Raw genomic sequence first — 16400 nt, 5'->3', positions numbered from 1 at the left:
GACAAATGCACAGTGAAATCACATGTCTGTGGACGGATGATTCCTCCCTGCCTCAGAATCACATATCTATGAACAAATGATTTCTCCCTGCCTCAGTTCCTCGCAGCAAGAGATTCAGTTCAGTTCAGTTCAGTCACTCAGTTATGTCTGACTCTTCGTGACCCCATAAACCATAGCACACCAGGCCTCCTTGTCTATTACCAACTCCCAGACTCCACCCAAACCCATGTCCATTTGAGTCAGTGATGCGATCCAACCATCTCATCCTCTGTCATCCCCTTCTCCTCCTGCCCTCAATCTTTCCCAGCATCAGGGTCTTTTCAAATGAGTCAGCTCTTCGCATCAGGTGGCAAAAGTATTGGAATTTCAGCTTCAGCATCAGTCCTTCCAATGAACACCCAGGACTGATCTCCTTTAGGATGGACTGGTTGGATCTCCTTGCAGTCCAGTGGACTCTCAAGAGTCTTCTTCAACACCACAGTTCAAAAGCATCAAATCTTCAGCGCTCAGCATTCTTTATAGTCCAACTCTTACATCTATACATGACTACTGGAAAAACCATAGCCTTGACTAGATGTACCTTTGTTGACAAAGTAATGTCTCTGCTTTTTAATATGCTCTCTAGGTTGGTCATAACTTTCCTTCCAAGGAGTTTAATTTCATGGCTGCAGTCACCATCTGCAGTGACTTTGGAGCCCAGAAAAATAAAGTCTGACACTGTTTCCACTGTTTCCCCATCTATTTGCAATGAAGTGATGGGAATGGATGCCATGATCTTAGTTTTCTGAATGTTGAGCTTCAAGCCAACTTTTTCACTCTCCTCTTTCGCTTTCATCAAGAGGCTCTTTAAGTTCTTCACTTTCTTCCATAAGCGTGGTGTCACCTGCATATCTGAGGTTATTGATATTTCTCCCGGCAATCTTGATTCCAGCTTGCGCTTCTTCCAGCCCAGCGTTTCTCATGATGTACTCTCCTGCTGCTGCTGCTTCAGTCGTGTCCAACTCTGTGCGACCCCATAGACGGGGCAGCCCACCAGGCTCCCCCATCCCTGGGATTCTCCAGGCAAGAACACTGGAGTGGGTTGCCATTTCCTTCTCCAGTACATGAAAGTGAAAAGTGAAATTGAAGTCGCTCAGTTGTGTCTGACTCCCAGTGACCCCATGGACTGCAGCCCACCAGGCCCCTCCATCCATGGCATTTTCCAAGCAAGAGTACTGGAGAGCAGGGTGACAATATACAGCCTTGATGTACTCCTTTTCCTATTTGGAACCAGTCTGTTGTTCCATGCCCAGTTCTAACTGTTGCTTCCTGACCTGCATACAGATTTCTCAAGAGGCAGGTCAGGTGGTCTGGTATTCCCATCTCTTTAAGAATATCAAACAGTTTATTGTGATCTACACAGTCAGAGAGTTAAACATGAGAATACCTGCGAAGAACCCGGGATCATGTCTGACAAACAGCCACATGTCAGTACATCCCTCTTTCCTTCACAGCGGCAGTGCAGGCAGCCTGAAGACCTAATGTCTGGGTGAAAAGCAACTTTACCATTTACTAACAGCTCATACCTCAGTCTCCTGGTTTGTAAAATGGGAATACTGCATTTTATCCAGAGGGTTATTGTCAGAAGTATTAAGATAAATCATCTTAAGTGCTTACTACAGGGACTGGCACTTAGAAAGCGCCTCGTAATTGTTAGCTGCCTCTTGGTTGGACATTTTCATTATTGGAATATACACAAGGATTTCTTTCTATTTTATTTTGGAGTATGGTTCCTTTCCCAGTGGCACTACTGGTAAAGAATCCACCTGCCAATGCAGGAGACACAAGAGTTGCAGATTCTATCCCTGGAATGGGACAATCCCCTGGAGTGGGGCGTGGTAACACACTCTAGTATTCTTGCCTGGAGAATCCCGTGGACAGAGGAGCTTGGTGGGCTCCCTTGCATGGGGCTGCAGAGAGTCAGACACTACTGAGCAACTGAGCCCCCTCAAGCAAGCATAGCTGCTTTACAATATTGTGTCAATTTCTGCTGTACAGCAAAGCGAGTCAGCTATATACATACATACATCCCCTCTTCCTTGGGCTTCCTTCCCCTTTAGTTCACCACAGAACGTTGAGCAGAGGTCCCTCTGCGGCACGATCTGTCCTCAGTTAGCTTTTTATACACAGCAGTGCATAAATGCCAGTCTCAGTCTCCCAGTCCATCCCAACCCCTCATCCTCCCTTGGTCGCCATACTTTTGTTCCCCATGTCTTACACGAGAATCTCTAAGAGGTTTTGCTCTTTTTCCCTCAAGTGTAGGGAAGAAAAACTCTCCCTCTTATTTCCCCATCTGACCTTACTGCATGCTATGATACGTCTTGTGCGCTCACCACAAACATTTCAATTATTTGGCCTCATAGAAGGGATAAGGAGTGTGGAAAATCGAAAACAGAAGCTATGGCCCAAATTCTTTATGTTCATTTTGTCAAGCAGAAAGAGGAACACTGTGAATGGAATGACACCCATTCAAAAGCTACACAGTCACAGAATGATTCCCTCAGGCCTTGGCAGGGTGGTCCCTGCTTTAGACAACCTGGGTTCCAGCTAGAAGTGAGGGAAGCAAAAAATCCTCCAGCAAGCAAATGATTTGAGTGTTGTGCACAGTTACTGGGTGCTCTTGTGCTCTTGGACTCTCCTCCCTTCATAGAGGGGCTTCTTTTGCCTAAGGATAGGTTTCTAGACTCCTGTCAAGTTCTGTTCAAATTGCCTACATGCTTATAATCAAAGAGAGCAGGGACACTTCAGTGTGACAATCACTAATATATTGCTGCCTACTTGTTTTCTAAAGTGCCTGCCCTGCTTCTTAAATTCCAGAGCCACAGGTTCATTCCTTTGACTCAAAGCACTGATTCCATAGGAAATCCCAGCTGAAATGCAAAGATCTTCTAGACACGAAGCAACCCATGTCTAGCCACTGGCACATTCATGCAAATTAACTAAGTTTAGCTCATTTCTTAGAAATTAAATATAAGCAAATACCTTTTGTTGAGATAAGTGGGGCACCCTGAATATTCACTGAAAGGACTGATGCTGAAGCTAAAGCTCCAATACTCTGGCCACCTGATGCAAAGAGCCGACTCATTGGAAAAGACTCTGGTGCTGGGAAAGACTGAAGGCAGGAGGAGAATGGGGCGACAGAGGCTGAGATGGTTGGATGGCATCACTGACTCAATGGACATGAGTTTGAGCACACCCTGGAGATGGGTGAACGACAGGGAAGCCTGGCGTGCTGCAGTCCATGGGGTCACAAAGAGCTGGACACGACTGAGTGAGTGAACAGCAACAAAGTTGAAGAGAGAGTGGGAAAAGTAGGCTGCTCAGTCACAGGCTCATATGCTTTTGGGGTTTGGCAGCTGCATGTAGGGCCATAGGGAGTGGTGGAGAGTACAGTATCCATGACAGTAAGTCCCACCTAGGGATATTCACATTTGAAACTTCTAAGAGCATCATGCCAGTCAAATAAAACATGAATGTCCACTGGCTGAAATTGTGCTGAGTCCATCAGTCTACAGTCTGAAATCCAGAATATGAAGCAGAGAGGAGGTAGTTCTATGGTGTAGCCTGGGTGAGATGCTGTAAAGAGGACAGCCTGGTCACAAAGGACCCATGACATGACCCACAGAGTTGTGTAGTAGTTGAGCCCAGGGACCAGGCACACAGGCTTCATGCCAGGGCTGAGGGTAACTCACGCCAGCTGCCAAACACCATCTGGGTCACCTATGGGAGACTCTAGAACAGTGAGGCCTTTCTTGTGGGTCAGATATCTGGGATCCAAAGCTTCTAAAATTTTTAAGGACCACAATAAAGTCCAGGATCCTAGAGAGGTTCCCATCTGGAGAACAATCATCAGAACTAATCAGTGTGAGTTCAAACATATCAATGGGCAGAGAGGTCAAGAAGGCTTGCTCCACACAGCAAGTCCCTTTATTCCCTTGTTTCTTGACTAATTTCAAGGGGAATGGGCTCTGTGCACCCCAGTTAGGGGTCTGTCAACCTGACTTACTGCCTCAGGCAAAGAGCTTAGGAAAAACATTAAAAATATTTCCCAAATAAAAGTGGTGAATTTAAGTGCAATCATTCCCACCGTTACGGCTAGTTCTAATTCTGTCCCTAGCACAGTGCCTGGCTCCTGGCCTGTAATCAGTGTTCTTCCTGAACAGCAGCGTCTGGGCTACACTTGAACCCCCTCCTGAGTTGCGGCCCTTTCCTCCCAGCGCATTTCCAGCTAGTGGCAGTCTCATCTGCTGACTGAGTCTCCTCCGTGTTTCCAGCAGAGGTCTCTGGTTTCTTTCAGCTCACAGTGCAACTTCAATATCAATATTTAGAACAATTGCTTTATTGGCTTTCATGAAGTTGATATGTCTATGATTCAACCCAGATGTGTGCAGAAGTGACCATACGGTGCTCATGACCAGTCACACTCCATCAGAGATACAAAGTGCACACCAACAGACAGGGCCGATTCTAGGCCATGTCCTGAGACAGGAGGGCAAGGATTGTCCTGTGTGTGCTTTCCCATGGTCACCACTTTAAAATATTATATCTAGTGATTTGCCTCATTACAGATTAATGATCACAACTAAGATGGTTTGAGAGTGTCTTAAGGTGGGGCACTTTTTCCTATTTGACTCAAAGTGGTGGTTCAGGGCACAAGGACTGTTTCCTTTTCAGGACATTCCCACACTTCTAGTTTCCCTGATCTCTTTTTGACTCCGGTTAATCAGTGTCCACAAATGAACACAGGGCATGAGGCTGTGTTGTTACAGGGATGTTATCATGCAATCTAAAAGGGGGAAAAAGGACCATTAAACTTGCAGTAGTATTTGTTTCTAAGTAATGTGTGAAACGTGTCACTTGGGGGAAAGAGCCAGGCATTTTATTTACATACATATTTGGTAATAAAGACATCTCTACATTTCGATATGGCTGCTTTGGCCCAGCCCCACTAAAATAGCCTCTCCCAAACCAGCAAGCCAGATACTTCAATGACAGCAAATAAATCCAGCTAACTGCAGCCTTCCAATGTGCAAATGTGGGAAGCTTCCTTTGTTCCCCGGTAGCAGGTAGATAATTATACCTGTGACCTTTTAGAGGCACAGGGTGGGGAAGCATTTGGGAGGCTGAATGTTAGACAATGATTTCTCAGTCCAGCCACAGCCAGCAACATAGGCCCCAAGGAATGGTTCAGCCCATGCATCCCCCAAACCAACTTTTTGGCTGCCACTTTTCAACGTAAGATGGCTCATACCCTACAAGTCTCATCCAGTTATTTGTGAATTCATTCTTTGGTGAATGCAAGCAAGCCAGGGAAACAAGTCTGAATACAATAAAACTATCAGGAAGAGCTGTCTTATGTTATGGTAGAAACAGACTTGTGCTAAATCTTGTGTTCAGATTATTTCTCCAGGCCTTTGTAACTGAATTCTAGGATTTCAGTTAAGTTGCATCATGCAAGCATTTAACTAATATATTCAACTATAAACGATTGACAAAATAAGATGCATTATTGGAATAATGTGAATTAAGATAGTCAATATTTTTATTTTGCATTGTATATTGATTTTATTCTATGCAAAGCTGTATTCATTCCTAATGTTAATTTTAATGTCAATTACTAATTGGTTCTATTACTAAACTGTATTATATACAACACCTTAAATATCATCCTCATCAGTCATTTCAGAAAGTAATTTGGACTCCACTTGATTTTTCCTTTTAGAACTGATTTTATTACCTAAACTCTGCCTAAGTTTTGACTCTGAAGTTGATATTTTTTATTGTTTTATTATTATTATAAAAATGACACAAGTTCATTATAAAAATTCAAGCTGTTATAAAAGTATAAAATTAGCATAAAAATTACCCACAATTTAGGTTGACCTTAGTGAATATCATTCCAGACATCTCTCTATGTAAGTAACATATTGACATGCATATTTTCATTGAAGTGAGATCATCTTATCAAAGTTATTATTGATGAAGATACTATATGTAATTTTACTTGAATTCAACAATAAGAGCCAAATGAAACTTCATTTGGCTGAAGTTCATTGCTGAACTTCAGAAAAATCTTTCTTCACTAAAAGAGTGTTAGTTTTTAAAGGACCCACCAACATTAAAAAACAAAGATAAATTATTAAAGAATTTGTTTTCAGTTTTCACTCCATATTTTAATGTTACACTGATTTAATTGACTGTTTGCCATGAAAGTCAGAGAATCTAGTATCATTAGCCTCCTTTCACCTCTCCCTCCCTCATCAATTTTTGTAAGGTATTATTGTCAAGACATGTTGCTTTTCTATTCTCTTTTCTAACCATAATTTCTATAGTCATTTTACCTTAGTTCTGTGTTTAAATGGATTCACTGCCAGTCTTATAAATTCATATTTCTCCACATGGTTTCACAGTTTCAATATTTCTACGTTTATTTTTGCTGTTTTGGTTTCATCTCTTGATTGCTTATATTTTATGAATTGATGTTTTTCCAAAGTGTCTGTGTAGTTTATTGACCAAACAGGGACATTTCAGAGAGTAAAAAGAGGACACTGTTAATATTAGTCAAGACAACGGGTACATTAGGGACTGTTTTACACAAAGCAGAACTTAAGATCTTCCTAAAGCCAGAGGTGGTATATTTCGCAAGTTCTTGCAGGCTTCCACTCAGTACTTTTTGAGGCATTTAAATGGCGCCAAATGATGCCTTGCACAAAGGAGCATCTATTTGAAAGGGAAAGTTTGGCTCTGACTAAAGGCCCGACAGTTCCCTTCATGGGACTAATGGATGCGCTTTAGGGAGTCCACCTGTCATTCTAAGTCATATCCATGGTTCTCCATGCATGTACGATTTCTGGGGAGATGGCCATTCCACCACTAGATTTTCAAAGGGGCTAATGGCTCCATATATGTTACTAATTGATATTTCACAACAAATCTCCCCCAAGTTACATCATTGGGGAACGTTCTCCTAACTTTCCTATAAATAACACCACACAACTATAATTTCACTTATTACTACTTAGTATTTACTGTGTGATTAATATAAGAAATGACCAAGTGTAGAGCGTTTCTGATCCTCTGTAAAACTGCTAGTAATACATTTGTGTGTGTGCTGTATACTCAGTCATGTCCAACTCTTTGCAACCCCCTGGACTGTAGCCCGCCAGGCTCCTCTGTCCATGGAATTTCCCAGGTGAGAATACTAGAGTGGGTTGCCATTTCCTACCCCAAGGGGTCTTCCCAACCCAGGGATCAAACCAGCATCGCTTGCATCTCCTGCATTGGCAGACGGACTCTTTACCACTGTGCCACCTGGAAATCCTCAATAATAACTTCTGCTTCAGTTTTTAATATCTCTTTCATTAAGGTTCATGCAATACTATTTAATGTTAGGACTATTTTTTCCTTCTGACCAGTTATCATATGTCCTTTTATAAGCTCTATTAGCTATTTAGTTGTGTGGTTCACTGTGGTTTTCTTTCTGCCTGAACACTTAGGGAGGTCATTGAAAACTATTTGAAATGATTTGGAATAGGTATTCTAGTCTAGGTTTTCTGGAACTACGTCCATTCCTCTTCTATCAACACCTCTCAAGGTTATCCACTAAACCGCTCTCTTCTAGATCCTTATTCTTTCCCTTTTGACTCAACGGTGATATTGCAAACTAAAAACAAATGGATGGATGACAGGTCATCTACACTGATCAGGAGGAAAGCTGTTAAATGTCCACTTCCCTTTGCATTGCATAGTCTTGGCTTAAAAGATGGAACATGAGGCATTCCCGACAGAGAAAAGACATTAACTAAAGAGAAAAAAAAAATGCTGCATGGAAAATAGAATAATAATTCCAATAGTGGCCAGCAAAATGATTAAAAACATATGAAAGTTAGTTGAAAGAAATATACACATATGAAAACTTCCCCTGAAGTGTTCAATTGCCTCTGGCTACATCCAACCTAAATAGACTTTCCCAGGACACTGAAACAAGAAGAACAAAATGCAGTGAGCCCTAATAAACTTGCTGTGCAGGGGCGTTTATCAGTAGTTGCCCCCCCTAAAACAGTTCATAGCAGATTCACCGATTCAGGTCGATTCAGAGATTAACTTTTTAAAAAATCATGCCTTATCCCCAAAATACGATGTTCACAGGAAAACTGTTAATCTAAGCCTTTGTTCTGCAGAAAATTTAGACAGCTTGGCTTCCTCTTTGCCACACTCCCCCCTTTCATTACACTTCCTAGAGTTGGCTGGCCCTGGCAGTACCCATGTATACAAGCCCCCTGGGCGCACCTTCCCACACCCTTGCCTCGCTCAGCTATGCCAGTCACAGTAGCACACTAGCCAAGAAGGGGCCTCTACTCTTTCCACCTGTAATTTGGTCTCTTCTTCCTCTCTTCTCAATCCCCCACACATCGACTTCTGTCTGAAAGTATAAAGAGGTTGAAGAGTAAAATCTTGGCAAATAGGGCAGCGGCAGTAACCACAAGCTGATTTTTCAGCTTTCTCTGAAATTTCAGACTGACAGTTGTGAAATTAATGAACCGTAAGAGGTTCTCTTATCTCCATTCAGACCCATGGGGATGGATTTTTCTCTTCAGCTGTGTGTCTGGGTTGCTTGCACTTCCCTGGAGCATGGCTTTAAGAGTAAAACGCTCGAAACTTAAGAATACGGAGTATGTTGCAAGTTCAACTGCAGTTCAACTACAAATATAGAGCATGGGGCAGGCTTTGGAAAATACAATACAGGACATCTTAGCCTTGTTATGGTATTAATTTTCTCCCACATCCCTGTAAGTTATTTTGTGCATGTCTTCTAGCCTCTGTGTCTGCCTGTTTTCTTTTAATTTTTCCTACCAGGAGAAATCTTATGACAATGTGACATGAATGTCTTCGTTTATGACCCATACCATTTATTTTGCTTACATGCTTGGTTAAGGTTCGTACTTTACATATGTAATTTTAATAAATTCATTATTCTCAAAGTCAAAAGAATAACTCTCATTTTGAAAGTTAAAAAACCTGCATTTGTCTTTCAAGTAAATATATACAAATAGTAAGGAAGTTTTGGCTGTTTTTTCTGCTTTATTCTTTCTCTTAGGTCTTGAATTCCCCTAATATTTTTAAAGTCACTTTTCAAGTGTTAGGCTTTGCTACATGGCCAATAAGAGGGAAAGATAAAGAACTATTTTATTATTTTGATGAACATAGTATATTCACATAGGTCAGTATAGAAAGATAAAATAAAAATATTTTTCCTCAAAAATGTGCTTTCTTAACGACTCGGATCATCCAGGAAGTAACTCCACTGTCCATTTCGCTTGGTCTGTACTCACTGCAGATTTACCCATCTCAAATCTGTTATTTCTGCTCGGGCATCCAGAAATATAAACGTGTTTCCTTCTGATGCTGACCTCGCCCTGTGCTTTTTCCACTGCAGGTGTAACCCCCAACAGTCTTGTTAAAAGCAAGCTGATTCTAAAACACGCACACACTTTACCATATTTTATTTCCCCAATGGAGACCACACCACCAACTTAATTTGGTTCTGCTTTCATGCCACCCAGGGCTTCTTGAGAAAGATTGCAAAAAGTCATTTAATTTCACCGAAATTTCTTGCAACTCAACTTAACTGGGCCTTTTCCATTATTCAGTGAGTATTCTTCCCTAACTGAGTCACTATAACATTTCCCACAGTGCTTAATTCCCAGCATTTTTCACTGTCCTATTTCCCAGGATTGGAATCTCTGAAGATTACTTCGCCTCATACTTAGAAGACTACATTCATTTTATATTAGCTCCACCAGTGCCTCCCTTCTCTACAATAACCTTTCTCTAAATCCATCTATTTTATTTTTCTTCCTTTTTCCCTTTCCCATCTCCACACCCTTGATCCCATCTCCTCCTACCTCTTCAGAGGCTTTTTCTGTTGATTATCTCTTTTCTCTTAGGACCACAGTTTCTTGCTCTCCTCTCCAAATACTCCTATCCTAACAACAGCAACAACGACAAAGCTGATCTTTAACTCTACTTCTTTCTCAAATATCTTTTCTGCAAACCTTTTGAACATGTGCTTTTCTTCTTGACCTAATCTTTAACTCCTAACAGTTTAGTTTTTATTCTTTATCACCCCATTGGAACTAAATTATCAAAAGTCACTGGCTCATAACCTACTGGCCACCACATTTAACTGCCTTCCTCAACCACCCATTACCTCCTGGAGCACTTGACAGATTCAATAATACCAACTTTCTGGAACCAGAAGTGTTTCCAGAATTGTGAATGGAGTCTTTTGTCTCCAAGCCTTGTTTCTTTAACTTTGAACTTGAACCTTTATCTCTTTAGGCTTCAATTTCCCCTGCTCAATCTCCTTATTGTAGATATTCTCCCAGGAATTTTTCTCTACTTACTCTCTACATATTCCTCTTCTGGAATTTTTATGGTTTTAAACCTCTTCTCTGTGCAAAAAGCTCTGAATCCCACTAATCCCGAAGTATAGGCTTCTGTTTCTTATTTTGGCTGGGCTTATTCGTGTTTAAATTCCACTAATATGTCAAACTCAACAGTTCCAAGACAGAATCTCTTTTCTCTCCTTCCCCAACCTGTCTTTTCCAATTTCTCCCTTTCTGTAACTGACATCACCATCTTGCCTATCATCTAGACTAAAACATTGGTGTTTTCTTGGACCCATGATTTACTTGGGCTTCCCTGGTGGATCAGTTGGTAAAGAATCCACCTGCAATGCGGGAGACCTGGGTTCAATCCCTGGGTTGGGGAGATCCCCTGAAGAAGCAAACAGGCTACCCAAGCCAGTATTCTGGCCTGGAGAATTCCATGGAGTATTCCATGGGGTCACAAAGAGTCAGACATGACTGAGCAACTTTCACTTCACAGAGCAATGAATGCTCAAGCTCTCATAGATATGCTGCCCTGCTCGTTCTCTGAGACACTTTACAGCCACACAAACTTTCCTGAATTGAAGTTACAGGCTATTTCCCTGCCTCTCTGCTTCCTATCACTTACAAAACGAAATCCAGATCTTCGCATAGCATTCAAAGTTGTTCACAGCATGGCTGTAGCCTACTTGTTTGGTTCTAGTTCTCAGTGCTAGACTGAGGATCAGGCAAACTGAATTATTCACAATTCTCTGTAATCACCTCCAGATTCCTGTCCATGGGGCTTTGCTCATGCATGGATCCAAAAGTTTTCTCCATCCTTTCCAGTCTTTTCAACTTGTATTTATTTATTTTTGGTTGCACTGGCTCCTTGTTGCTGCCCAGGCTTTCTCTAGTTGTGGCGAGCTGCGGCTACTCTCTGCTGCAGTGTACAGGGTCCTTGTTGCCGACCCTTTTCTTGCTGTGGAGCATAGGCTTTAGGCACGCAGGCTCCACTGTTGCAGCATAAGCGCTCAGTAGTTGCAGCTCATGGGCTCCAGAGCACAGACTCAGTACATGTGGCACGTGAGCCTCGCTGCTTCACAGCATGTGGAATCTTCCTGGACCAGAGTTCAAACCTGTATCCCTTGCTTTGGTAGGCAGACCCCTATATGCTGTACCACTAGGGAAGCCCCTTCCCAGTCCTTATGATCTAAATTTTGCTCATTCTTCAGATGCTACCTCCTTAAAGCTTTTCCTGATCTTCACAACTGGAAGAAGATTTCCAACATTTCCCAACTCTGAGTTTAATGCATTTTAATAATATAGTCATACTATTTTCATTGGCTTAGTGTTTATATGAAAAAATTTCCCTTCCTTTTACTTGGAATCTGTTTGTGTCTTTATGTTTATAAAATATGTTTCTCATAAACAACATATAATCGAGTGTTGCTGTGTTTTATCTTGTCGGTCAACCCATGCCTTTTACCTATGTCCTTTGATCCATTTATATTTACCCCAGTTATTGATATATGTATGTGTGTATGTATATATATAGAGAGAGAATAAAATCTACCACTTTGGAGTTTTAATCATGTTTGTTCTTTCTGCCATTTTTCTTTCCTTTTTTTTTTTTATTTTTAGATCCTCTGTTCCTCTCTTCTTATCTTTGTTTGGATCATGGTTAACCCATTAATCCTTAAAAAAAAAATTCTCTCTTCTCATTGACTTTTTTACTTATGCCTCTTAGCATGATTTTGTACTTTAGTGGTTATTAAATCCCACGGGTGGAGGAACCTGGTAGGCTGCAGTCCATGGGGTCACAAAGAGTTGGACACGACCGAGCGAGTTCACTTTCGCTTTTCACTTTCATGCACTGGAGAAGGAAATGGCGACCCACTCCAGTGTTCTTGCCTGGAGAATCCCAGGGACAGGGGAGCCTGATGGGCTGCCGTCTATGGGGTCGCACAGAGTCGGACACGACTAAAGCGACTTAGCAGCAGCAGCAGTTGCATAGACACTAAAACATGCATCTTTAGCACGTTACATTCTATGTTTAAAAAATTAAGAAAAATATCTAAGAATTCTATGACAATCTATTTCCAATTTTAGTCCCTATAATTTGTGTTCTTGTTTACTCTGACTTTATACTAAAGAGAATATAAATTCCATATTCTTTTATTATTTTCCTTTACAGAGGCCATGGTCCAAAGCAATTTTGTCATATATATGTACAAAAATACACACACATATGTGTCACCTATATGTCTTTTTTGATATATCTGTATAGTATGCTTTTATCTAGGATTAGTACATGGCCTAATTCTCTAGCTTTACCATCACAGTTAGGCAGCCCTATGTTCCCGAATTGGTGAGGGTTTCTCTCAATGCTCCTGCCTCTCTCTGGTGTTGTACTGTCACCCCATTGCTAGGTGTAAGACCCAGTGGGTGGGAAAGTTAATATAGATGGTACCTGGATGCTGCACATCAGAAGAGCTCATACAGCTGTCCTGCCCTTATTTCTGTGGCAGACCGACTGTTGTTTCTAATTCCTGTAAAGTTGGAGTGTGGGAGGTTTTGTTTTGTTTCTGCTGATCCACCCTTAAACTGAGGCAGTGTTTTTTGGTTCATTAGTTTACCTTGAAATTTTGAGTATCCAATGGCTCAAAAATTTCTGATTTGTTTTCATTGTTGAGGTGGGAGAAGTGTTTCTTGTAATGTTCTATATCCTAGACAGAAGCAGAAACTCCCTATTGGGTTACATACGTAAATCTTCCTTAGATTTGGCTCTTCCAGAAACAAAGGTTAAGAGGGCAGGTGATCCCAGAAACCCCAGTCAAGTAATGAAAGAAGAAACAGGGAAGAGAAGGAAGTGTGTTAATGAGTAACTGTGGTGCAGTCCCACTGAGGACTTCTGGAGGAAACAGCCTAAGTGGGCAAGCTGGGTCTTTATCCACCATCTCCCATCTGTAATTGATTAGTTGTCCTGTCTCTACGTGAAGTCTGTGCCAGATCAAAAAAGGCAGAGAATCACAGGTGCAGCAGAAGCATTTTACATAAAGGAATGAGAGAGAGGCTACAACAGTGTCTGTTAAAAAGTCTCTCTGTGCCTGTAAGGACATTTATTACTTTATTTCTCAGGCATATTGATGTACTGAGAAGACGATTCATACCTGATTTATCTTTGTGTTCTCCCAGCATGGAGAATAGTCAGAAGACAATTAATCAGTATTTATTCAATGAGAAAATACCTTTTATAAAGTACCAATATGTAAAATTCTGGCTAGTTCTTCATTTCCTATTCTCCTCCCAAAGCAACATCTTCACCCCCACCTCAATCACTCAGACAGTATATTTTTATCTCAACTGCTAAAAAGGTTAATCTCACCAAAATGTTTAGATTTTTAAAAATGTATTGATTTTTCTAGCTAATTTAAATGTAGTATAATGTAAAGGTATAATTTCAAAACCTGCTAACAGGCATTTTGTATTACTTGCAGCCAACAATGATAAGACGCCCACCAACAGTTGTTTGCTATATTTGTGGTCGTGAATATGGAACAAAATCGATTGCCATTCATGAGCCACAATGTCTGAAAAAATGGCACAATGAAAACAACTTGTTGCCTAAAGAGCTAAGGAGACCAGAACCAAAGAAACCAGAAGTCAGGACCATTACTGGTAAGTTTTAAAAGACTTGATTGTATAACGGAAGACTTTTCTCTCTAAACTTAAAAGAGCAGAGCTATTCTTTTATTACTTGCTCAAGCAACTGACATCAGCAACATTTACTGTCTTGGCCACAAAACAGTGGCCAATAGAAAAAACAGTTCCGAAATGCCTGACCAAAGTGTTGTTTTCAGATGCTGAGACACAAAGACGCTATATCCTGGCAAACTGCGCAAGGAGAGGGACTCACTAAAAACTGCTCTATTTCCCAAAAGTTATATTCATATATTATCAAACACAATACTGTAAAAATGAGAAGCTTAACCTCTGGGGACATCTAGAAACATGGTTTCAAATATGAATGTGTTTTAGTGTTCAAAGATCAGGGGTTCCAAAGTGAAATGCTTACAAGGTCCACTGGTCAGATTCCACAATTGAGCACATTTGTCCATGTGTGGAAAAGGGGAAGGTGGGAATCATGGGGAACTGAGAGCACTGCCTCTCTCCAAAGGACACGGCTGCTACCCAATTCCAGCTGGTGTTATTCTTAAGAAACTTAGCCTTAACTTCACTGTGATGTATCTTTCAATAATACAAAAGAAATTGGAAATCTTGACTTCTATATGAAATGTCCAGATTTTTAAAATTTTGCAGTGAATACTTTGTAAAGCACTGCACAGGCCATATGAAACCTGAACTTCATAAACTGTCATGTGGGGCCTCATTACAGAGCCCTATACTTACTTATTCAGGGTGAGAATGAAGAAGTTCAGAGAATTTGCCATGCCAGCTCAGACTTAGTCATCGCCTACCATTGTCATTTTATCAGTTGATCCCATGATTCCTCTCAAAGGAAAACCATTCTTGGTTTTAAGAGAAGTATCATTCAGTTAATTGATTATCTTTATGTAAGAGAATCATAGATTTACATATCCAGAAGGTACCTTGGAAGCCATTTACACCAATTATCTCAGAGCACTCGTTAGACATGTGACCCAAAGAGAGTTTTCTAATAGCTCCCAGAGTGGAATCTAGATTGTCGTGATAAAGTTCTAGGCTACCAGAACTCAACTACTCAAAGTCCTTGCCAAAAGGAGAACTCTGCATGCTCGGAAAAGAGCTCGAGATGAAAATATCTATCTATTGAAATTAGAGCATTTGCTCACAAAGAGATTGTTTACCTCTTTGAGACTTGCTTCCCATCATTTCTCAACTGATAAAAAATCTGTTTCCTTCACTCCTGATCTCTATCACTTTCTCTGCTTGAGCAGAGTTATCACAATTATAGGAGAGAAGAGAAACTACTGGTTTGAAAGCCCTGGGGGAGTTCACCAATCTCTTGATTGGCTACAAATGGAAAAGCCAGGTCCTATAATTGCACTTTCCTATAATTGCAATTTCCTCTTGGCTCCATGTAGCTGTTCTTTCTGAGGGTGCCCTTCCTCTCTGGGTGAAGAGAATTCCCACTCCAAAGTAAAGGCACTAAAACTTTTAGAAATGTAATGACTCATCTTCAACTCTCCATGAATACTTGGGAATTTTTGAGCCCATATTAAAACTCATGAGTAAGGAGAAAGTCAGTACCATTCTTTTTTTAACTGGTTTAAAGCACTCAAAATATACATTCATATCCTGCATATATAGTGACACTTCCTTTATCCAAGGGAGAAATACTAGATGGTTCTATTGTGCTAGAGTTTAATTTCCCATGGAGGATAAAAAGAAAAAGAACATTAGTAGACTTGTTAAAGAATCTAACATTGGCTACATTTTTATGAACCACTAGATACAAAAATCATATGAGAATTGCCTGGGCTTTAATGAAAAAAATATATGCTGTGAAATTAATTTTTTAAAAGCTATGTGATATATTTTTGAGTGCCTGGCTACATTTGAGGGGGTGCTTTTTTGGGGAAATTCTAAGACATAGTCAATTTAGTGTACCAAAGCCATTCTATTTAAATAAGTTTTATTAAAGTTAAATCCCACACTGTTTCTCTAAAATAAACCCATATGCCCTTTTTCCTATGCTCTGTCAATGGAGATTTTACATCTCTCAGCTGTCTTTGTTGCTTTCTTAAGGACACTTCTTTTTGTCAGCTTAACTATCCTGTTTGCATTCTTCACTTTAATTACTTAAAGAATCTCTGACTTTATGGCCATAAAGAAATGATAAATTTTGGGGATATAATTTGTCTTAAATTCACTCTCACTGTCAGTTGTGGCCTCAAAAAACATTCTGAAAGATTACAGAAGAGGAAGATAGAGACATGTTCTTTTTCTTTTGAAAGCTTATGGAGTCAACTGAAAGAAAGCCAAAAG

At 40.6% G+C, this 16400-nt stretch overlaps 1 protein-coding gene across 1 annotated transcript in view; it reads left to right on the top strand.

Annotated features, from left to right (window-relative positions):
- LOC138441152 (zinc finger protein 474) overlaps nucleotides 1-16400 on the top strand; it is a 61944-nt gene that overhangs the window by 40678 nt on the left and 4866 nt on the right. Inside the window, exon 3 of the mRNA XM_069591693.1 lies at nucleotides 13910-14090. Within this exon, the coding sequence (XP_069447794.1) occupies nucleotides 13910-14090 (181 nt within the window). The remainder of the gene's footprint in view (nucleotides 1-13909; nucleotides 14091-16400) is intronic.

This window comes from Ovis canadensis, chromosome 5 (genome assembly GCF_042477335.2).
Source record: "Ovis canadensis isolate MfBH-ARS-UI-01 breed Bighorn chromosome 5, ARS-UI_OviCan_v2, whole genome shotgun sequence".
In the NCBI taxonomy this organism is placed as follows: Eukaryota; Metazoa; Chordata; class Mammalia; order Artiodactyla; family Bovidae; genus Ovis; species Ovis canadensis.
The sequence above is the reverse complement of the archived record's forward strand: the minus strand, read 5'-3'. Positions and strand labels throughout refer to the sequence as shown.